The sequence below is a fragment of the Sinocyclocheilus rhinocerous genome, unplaced genomic scaffold (genome assembly GCF_001515625.1).
Source record: "Sinocyclocheilus rhinocerous isolate Xijiao unplaced genomic scaffold, SAMN03320098_v1.1 scaffold262, whole genome shotgun sequence".
NCBI lineage: Eukaryota > Metazoa > Chordata > Actinopteri > Cypriniformes > Cyprinidae > Sinocyclocheilus > Sinocyclocheilus rhinocerous.
In genome coordinates this window covers 895,097-904,257 of record NW_015641038.1, presented here as the reverse complement: position 1 = coordinate 904,257, position 9,161 = coordinate 895,097, and the positions used below count along the sequence as shown (strand labels likewise).

The 9,161-nt window shown below is 36.6% G+C and overlaps 1 protein-coding gene and 1 pseudogene across 1 annotated transcript; both read left to right on the top strand.

Annotated features, from left to right (window-relative positions):
• The window catches only part of LOC107754287 (rRNA-processing protein UTP23 homolog), a 6,985-nt pseudogene extending 6,206 nt beyond the window's left edge, over positions 1 to 779 (top strand).
• A 1,575-nt stretch (positions 780 to 2,354) lies between these two features.
• Positions 2,355 to 7,371, top strand: LOC107754286 (alanine and arginine-rich domain-containing protein-like). The gene is made up of 2 exons (XM_016570678.1): positions 2,355 to 2,595; positions 7,078 to 7,371. The coding sequence occupies exons 1-2, from the start codon at positions 2,404 to 2,406 to the stop codon at positions 7,369 to 7,371; spliced, it is 486 nt and encodes a 161-aa protein (XP_016426164.1). The 5' UTR covers positions 2,355 to 2,403.
• Positions 7,372 to 9,161: the final 1,790 nt, after the last annotated feature.

Sequence of the window (9,161 nt, the reverse complement as noted above, 5' to 3'; positions counted from 1 at the left end):
AGTCTGCTCTGATTGGCCAGCTGATCCAGTGCATTGTGATTGGCCGAACACCGCAAGCACTCGTCGGAAATGTAACGCCCCTTACCAGCTTCATCTTCTTCATCTTTCAAAATAAATGTAAAGAGCCCGAAAGGGGAACAGAGTCGCGTGACAGACAAGCTGGTATGGCAAAAGACCTCTATGGAGCAAAACTCATCTTACAGAGATTTCAGATCAGGAAATGCAAACACATGAAAGATCCAGTTCCTGCATCAGAGTGTTTGTTGTCAATGATTGGGGAGACAAATCCACACCACTACTTCATTGCAACTCAGGTAAGGACTCTATAACTGGACAAAAATGTAATTTAGTCAAATAAATAAAAAAAAAATAACACAATGATCCTTCTTACCAGGATCAAGAGTTGACGACGGCCCTGAAGAAGATCCCTGGGGTTCCTCTGCTCTACATTATCCTCAACACCATGGTGTTAGACAAGCCCTCTGAACGTTCACTGAAGCATGTTGAAGCGGTTCAGCTGGGTGAGTTAGTGAGCCCGTCACAACAGTTAAGCATCCAGAGTCTGAAAGAAGAAGGAGGGCCTCAGCAAAGACAGTAATGACAAGAGAGGCAAAAAACGTAAGAGGAAATCCAGAATAAGAGAATAAACCCATGCCTCAGCAGCCCAAAAAGACAGACGGAGAGAAAAAGAAGCGGAATAGACATAGGAAGCGAAGACCTGCTGGGGGAGAGGAAGCGGCAGTGGCAGTCAGCTCCAATCCCACAACTGCCTAGTGACAAGCCTTCCATTTATTGTTTGTTTCTAAGCATTTTTATTGTAAATTTTGTCCTTTTCCCAGACCATGCATTTATGCTACCATGCACTTGTGCTGTCTAATAAACAAGTGTTTCTTTTATTATCAATACCTGTTTTTTTGTTTTTGTGACTGTTTAAGGTTTAATTATTTGAGATTAGATTAGATGTGCACTTTGTGTTTTTATAATGAGGAATATATGACCAGACATGAAATTCACAAATATAATATGAAATATATAGAGAAAGAGAGAGCACATATATATATATATATATATATATATACATACACACACACACACACACACATATATATATATACATTTTTGTGCATTTTTTTATCATTTTATATTTATGTTAAATACTGTTGGAAATGTTCAAATATGATTAATAATAAATTAATAAATGTATTGTTACAAAGTAATAATGTTTTAATGATATTATTTGATAATAATGAAATTAAATTTAAAAGTCAGAATTTGAGGAATCATTTGAGGCAGTTGGGAGTTTATATGTATTTTTTATTTTTTTACCACAAGAGGGTGGTATAGCTTCCAAGAGCCAATCAGGCTGGTTCTTATATCCAATAACTGATCTTGTAAGGACTGCATTTATTGTTACATTACATTAATATTACTTCCCAATGCTTTTGCATGGGAATTAACCGCATGCACACTATGTTTTGATGTAGGTAATTTTATCAAACTGGCTAAACATTTTGTAGGACACTAGAGTTTAAGTCTGGTGAGTCATGCATGGCAGAGATTCTGAAAGAAAACCGAAAGGCTAGACTCTCTTTTCATGGATGAAGAGAAGTTGGTCCCATTCTGTCTCTTTGAATGTCTGTAACCTCAAAGACTTTGTTGGTTTGATCTATTGGGTTTAAATATAGCCTCAATTGTGTCCACTGTTTTTGTCCCGAGTTGGGATGTATTGCTTATTTGTGCAGGTTGCTTGGGAAACGCAGAGAGGACATGACAGCATGCGGCTCCTCATGGCTGCCTGGGCGCTCATGTTCGTCAGCGGTTCACAACCATTGACTTTAGATCCATACTTTGAGGATAAACATTGGCTATTGTAAGAAGAAAAGATATTAGTTAATAATAATATCTGCATGGGATCAAAATCAAAGGCTATGGCCTGACAAATGTAATTTGTGATCTATTCAGTCCGCAGAGGTCCACTTGCTATTTACCATCCTGATACTGCCAAGGACATTCCATAGACTCCAGCAGGCTTCACTAGCACTTCCCGTGAAGCCATAGCAACTCCATATTCACACGTCATCTATTCAACTGCATTGAACATTTACAAAGCTCATAGCAAATCAGAAACACTACAGGCGAGTCTGACGTCAGTCTCTCTATGTCACTCCCTTGCACATAAACAGACTTATGTCGCATGTAAAATCAGAGTGTGCGCGTGTTTATGGCGTAGCAGGGGGTGAAGGGAGGGGGTGTTTTAAGTATCCATCCCAGAACGGACTCACCAGTGGTGGACAGCGTAACAGAGAGATAAAACATAGAGTTGTGTTTCAGTGACAGAGCTGAATCTACAGCTGACAAGAAGAACAGAGAGCTCTCTGCACCTCATCAGCACTTCTAGAAACAATGGAAGTCGTTCTTACCAGACTGAGAGATTTCTCCTGTAAAGAAACTTCGTTTGATCGCTGTAAAGCAGCAGTAATGTGCAGGGATCATTCCTCTTCACAGGAGGTGCGCAGAGGGAAGTGTATGGCTGGAGAGGGGGATGCAGGCCGGCTGGACATTGAGACTGCACTGGCCTGGTTGAGGAAGGAGCTGGTAAGATTTCATTTAGTACAGTTTACTACATTATCAGTCATTTGGACACAAATATGAGGCAATTTTGTTTTCCCATGATAACATTTTGCCCTCAGCAAGGGCATAGATCCCAGGGGCCGGTGGATTTTTAGGAAAACCAACTTTAGGAAGATATCAAAAATTATTATCTGTATTATAATGTAATATTATAATTATTTTATCTGGTGTAAGTCTTACTTTTTATTTAGTTCTTTTTGTCATATTTTGCAATAGAGTTTTTGTTTTCAACCTCTTTCATATGAAGAATAATCTATGATTAATCTTTAGCTTTTTACACATCTTAACTTATAAATTCTTATAAATTCAAACACTAATTTTATTGTCTTATATTTTGACAGATTAATTATTTAATATTAAATAATTATTATATTATAATGATAAAATACATTTCTACATATAAATTATAGTTCCAAAGTGTGGGGTCAGTAAGATTTTTTTTTAATTAATAATTTTGTTCAGCAAGGGTTAGGGCTGCACAATTAATCAAATTTCTAATCATACGGATGCCACAATTACGTAATGTTTCAAAGCGGCAATTAATTGTAAAAGTCCACTTATGTTATTCTGCATGAATTTGTTTTCATTTTTTTATTTATTTTAGTTTTAGTATAACATTATAAAACCATGCATATTTTTACTTTTTTTATTTAAAGAAGAAACCAATTCAATGTATAGTTCACATTTGAGGCTTAATACTATAGAAAAGCAATAAAAGTTTATCAGTGTTTTCAGCTTGTTTATTTTCATCTAAAAATATGGCATGTGGTTGCTTCAAACAATGTTATAAAAATCATTCAATGTGAATTGTGATTATATGATGTGTAATAATCGCAATAACAATTTCAAGGAAATAATCGACAATTATGAATTTTGTCATAATCATGCAGCCCTAAGGATGCATTAAACTGATCAAAATTGACAGTAAAAATAATTATTGTATAATATTTCCAAGGACTTCAATTTCAAATAAATGCTTTTTTTTTTTTACTTTCTATTCATCAAAGAATTCCGCAAAAAATATTAAGCAGCACAACTGCTCTCAACATTGATAATAATAAGAAAAGTTTCTTGAGCTCAAATCAGCATATTCAAATTTGTGAAGGATCATGTGACACTGAAGACCGAAGTAATGACTGCTGAAAATTCAGATTTGCCACCACAGGAATAAACTACATTTTAAAATATATTAAAATAGAAAAAGGTTATTTTAAATTGTAATAATATTTCACAATATTACTGTTTTACTGTATTTTTGATCATGTATATGCAGCCTTAATTGGAGAGCATAAGAGACTTATAATATAATAGATGTATAATTTGTATTCATTTATTTTTTTGTATATTTTACCTTCTCCTTGTGTATAGTGGGTCTCCTGGGTGGTCTAAGCATTTCATGAATGTCTATTGATGTAGACATAGGTCATGTTGTTTCAAACTCGAGTAAAATCAAATGTCAGCTTGCGTTTTTTTTAAATGTTACTCCTCATGAGTAAAAAATTACGACCATCTTGTCATTAACATTCATGTTGTGACCCTTACAACATCCCGGGGGTTAAATACTAAGCAGGCCCATTCTCAGTAAATTTATTGCTTGGCATTTACAGCCTCTGTACTCATGGCATGTCATGGCAACCTTTCACAAAAGACACCACAGAAACCCTGTAAGAGGAGCTAATATTATGTCTTACTGGTCTATATTCATCACATCAGTACAGTGGGTATAGAAAATAAGCACCCCCTTTAAAATAATCAAATTTTCTTGCTTTGCAGCCTGAAATGAAGGCAGACACAGTTTTTGTTTTATCCAGTATTTATAACATCCAAGTGAAAGATATAACACCAACATGTCAGAAAAAAAATTTTAAAACCCAGAATCGCTGAGAACCAGAATCACCTTAAAATGACTTGTAAACTCAATCAGGAGTAACTAATCACCTTCTCAATGGCACACAAAGCCATTTGACTTTCAACTGTGATCAGCTGTGGTCATTTTGATTAGCTCAGCATGAAAAGAGCTTTCCTGGAGCATTTCAGTCCTTGGTAGTGCAACTGAAGCAAACAGTCCACTATGGGTGGCAAGGCACTGTCAAAAGATCTCTGGGATAAAGTTATGGACAGGCACAAGTTGGGAGATGGATACAAATAATATTTCAAAGGTGTTATCAATGCCTAGAAGCACAATAAAGTCTATTATTAAGAAATGTAAGGTATTTGGTACAACACAGACCCTCCCTGGATCAGGACGTTGCTCCAAACTGGATGAAAGAGCCAGGAGGAAACTGGTCAGAGAGGCGACCAAGATGCCTACAGCAACTTTGAAGCAGTTTCGGGAAGGATTTTTTATTTTTTCTGTCATGTTGGTGTTAGAGCTTTCACTTGGATGTTATAAGTTGCACTGAGTAAATACAGCTAGATAAAACAAAAACTGTGTCCGTCTTCATTTCAGGTTGCAAAGCAACAAAATGTGATTATTTTAAATGGATGTGATTGTTTTCTACACCCACTGTACTTCTGTGACTTCAAATCTAAATCATGAACAATGTTTATTGTTCTTGTCACAATTACTTTAGTGACATTTTAACTGTAATTGATTTGGAACAGTTTTATGACTAAATGTCACTGAACTCTTAAGAAAACATATTGTTCTTTGATAAGAATGAATATATGGTTGTTTAAAAATTCATTCTGGAGTGAATCACCCGGGTGAATTCACTCGGGTGAATTCAGGTCAGTTAGGCCACTACTTGTAATTCTACATTTTATATTCTGCTCTGTACAATGAAACAGACGAGCACCTTGCTTTCCCAGCATTCATATATTGTTCTTTTCCAGCCTTAACACAGTCCTAATGACTCCTACAATTCCAGTGTTCACTTCCAGTCAGCATTTATGCCAGTTCACTCAGCTGCCCACATAAATAGTGTTGTTTTGTGTTCCCTCCTGTAAGAAATCAGGTTTAAATTGAGTTCCATTAAATGCGCTTCAATGAAACAGAGAAAAACACGTAAACACACTCAAGCAAACATACTGTTGAATCTTCTTCAGGAGCAGTTCAGCGGAAGGGGTTCAGTGCCCAGGAAGGATTTCACCTGCTCCCAACAAAGTTCTTTTCTCCTTAATTTTCTTTGATTAAATATTTCAAAGTAGGTTCCATTATTTGTACCTATCTGAGAGATAAGACTCAAACTCAAACCACTGGCGTGCGGTTCCTGAGATGCCATTTTCTAATAGGGTTGACAGGAGAATCTGGTGGTTCACCGTATCAAAAGCAGCAGACAGATCCAGCAAAATAAGTATAGAAGATTTGGAAGCCGCTCTTGCCAGTCTTAGGGCTTCAACAACTGAAAGCAAGGCAGTCTCGGTCGAATGTCCACTTCTGAATTAGCCTAATGTTTGTTCTGGTCTTTTAGAAAGATGTTCTGGATAAAGAGCAAAATGTAAATTGAAGTCAATATAATTGTTCTTAAAACAGTTTTAAAAAAATAAAAAAAAGATTTTGATGATTTATGATTTGTATAGGCTAAGGTTGTATAGGACTTAGCCTACCTCAGCTTTATAGGTGAGGGGTCTGTAAATTTTTGTCAGTTTTTAGGCTCGTATGTAGATTCATTAGGTTGTCGTCAACTATCTTAAAGGCTTTTTTAACACAAGACTAAGGCTTTTAGTTGATTATAGGCTATTTGTGATATTTCAATTTATAATACGGATTTAGAAAGTTTTGTCGGTTTCTCCCGTAGCCTATTGCTGCTATGGTAGGCTAACCTCCCGAACGCGACTTTACTGTGTAGTTTCGGTGAGATTTCGCGGGCAAAAAGGGTCCTTTAAATTGTCACCATTGTTGGGGTGCATGAAGCACCGCTCGCACAGAAGTTACTTTCAAATCAAGCAGCTTTCTGTTGGTCAACGCGGCGAACCGGAGAGACTAACTTGAACACGAGCGAAATTTGAGCTCTGAGAGCTTTGAGCTCTGAATACGCGATCTGAGAAATCTGAACAACGATAAACGTAACCGCATCTTAACTTCGCCTTGATGTAGCCTAACTTTTGTGGTTAATAACTTTTGTACGCCTACTTTAGCCTACTTCTGTCAACAAAACACCGCCCAACATTCAGTTTTGACTTCCTTGCCAACTTATATTCAAACCATTTAATAAGAATAAATGCAGTCAGGTTGAATAATTCTAAAATATTTTTACTGGTAATATATTTTAAGAGTCAGATATAACTAACTCCTTAAAGTAACACTTTCTGCAGAGTGTAACTGTGTTAAGTTGGGTTGTTTTTTTTAAACACTTTAAACAGCAGTTTTTATTAATTCTTCAGTATTGAATGATGAGCATATCTTTGCTTACACAAAAATACTGTTAGAAAGTTTATTGACTTCGATGTACTCAAAAATAATTGAATAAAAGGATAAGTAAAAAACATTCCTCTGCTTTGTAGATGGAGATGCGCTCTCAGGACCAAGCTTTGATTCGCCAGCTGATGGATCTCCATGACGGCATTCAGGAACTGAAGCAGGAGTGTGCAAAAGCCATAGAAGAAGAGGAAGAGGAGGAGGAGGAGGAACCTTGTTGGGACTCTGGGAGTGAGGGTGGGGGGAGCAGTATGTCCTCCTTCTCAGGAGAAATGAGCTTTTACCCTTCCATCTACTCCTTTAGCACATGTATGAGCCCTGCTCCTCTTGCAGCCTACCTGCCCAAGCGGGCCTTTAGTAGACGCAGCTCTGTGCCCTGAAACCTCCAGTTCAGATCACATGTGCTTGATTAATACACCAAGTTCCAGTATGCATGTTATATTAGTGTTGCGTCTCACAGAAGAACAAATTATGAATTCCTTATGTGAGAAATTTCATAATGTCTAATTGGACTCTGTATTAAAAACAAGCCGAGTAACTGCCTTATGTTCAGAACATACTAAAGCGAAAAAGTAAAATGTTTTACACTGTGAGAAACTTGACAAAGTCTTTGGTGATAGACTGCTATTCTACCTGAATGCATTAATAGAGATACATTAGAATGCACTAAGGAAGTTTGTTTTACATAAACAGCTCTTATATATCTGTAAATGTATTTTCTTTCATTTCTCAAAACTGAAGTGCCTCTTCAAACTAAGTGCATAAGTGTTGTGTGACGTTTTTATGACACTGACAGCAAGTTACCAGAAATTTATTGTTTTGAAAGTTGAACAATGAACAACTCCATTCTATTGTATTATGAGAGTCATGGCATGGAAAATTAGAATTTTTCTTTTCTTTTTTTTCTTTTCTTTTCTTTTCTTTTTGATCAAGATGTGAACATATATTCACTGAATATTGAATTTTTCTGGGACAAATATAAAAAAACTAATGATATGCTATGACATGCTTTGACATCATACTTACTATCATACTAGTACCACAAGTATGATAATAAAAACCTATAAACCTGATCAATGTTGAAAGTAATTATTTCATGATGCAATAAGGAGTTTAAATCATCAAGACATTTTCAAAAAACAGATGTTGACATGCTTTATGCACCCATTGCGTATACTGTACTAATTATTCCATATGTTCAAAGCTGAACAATCATCAACACTTTTTTTCAGTCATACAGCAAATGGTCACAATCTCAGTAATAGGAAGAATATATATGCACTACATCTTCTATAGACAAATTATTCATAGAAATTCTATCTATGCAAAGCATACTTATAAAATAAGTCTCAATTAGCCTTCTTAAGGCTAGTGCCCTTTACATCTGGTATTAACATGTGTTTTGTATCCGAATAGTATTATATATAGCCTATATTATTAATAGGATACTTTTAGCTGCATTGCATTTACACCATCATTCCAGTGCATCTCCAGTGTGATCATAACATATAAATCTGATAATGTCGGGTCAGAATCCATCCTAGATCGATATGGTTTTTAGTGATCTGACTGCAATGTGTCTTGGGTGCATTTACTCCTGTGGTCAAGTGCTTTCCAATCGTGATTCGATCACCAAAAATTGTATGTTAATGCCAGGCGTAAAGGGTGGTATATGTAGTTTTGAGTACAAATCTCATCACCCAGTTTGACTGATATTTGGTCAAGTTTTCACAAAGTGCCAGCAAAGTGCTCTCCAGGAGAGGAGAGTTATTTCTGTCACAAACAAGTTTATTTCCACTCCTATACACGCATCTGCTCGCCAGTGCATTGTTCTCTCATTAAGCCCTGCTCTGCTCTATGGGGTCACAGGTGGTCAGCACTGTCAGCGTCCAGGAGCAGAGATCCGTTCTCCCGTCTGAGCCTCTGAATCTCCTTATTGAGTCCCAGCAGAGTCTGAGCCAGCTGACGATCCTGAGAGCGCATCTCCAGCTGCATGACAATCACACAGCAACAGATTAGACACATTCATGTACACATATCTATCTATCTATCTATCTATCATTCTATCTATCTATCATTCTGTCTCTTGTTCACAAACTGATGATATTCACAGCGTTAACCCTCTGGGGTCCGAGGGTGTTTTGGGGCCTGGAAAAGTTTTGACATGCCC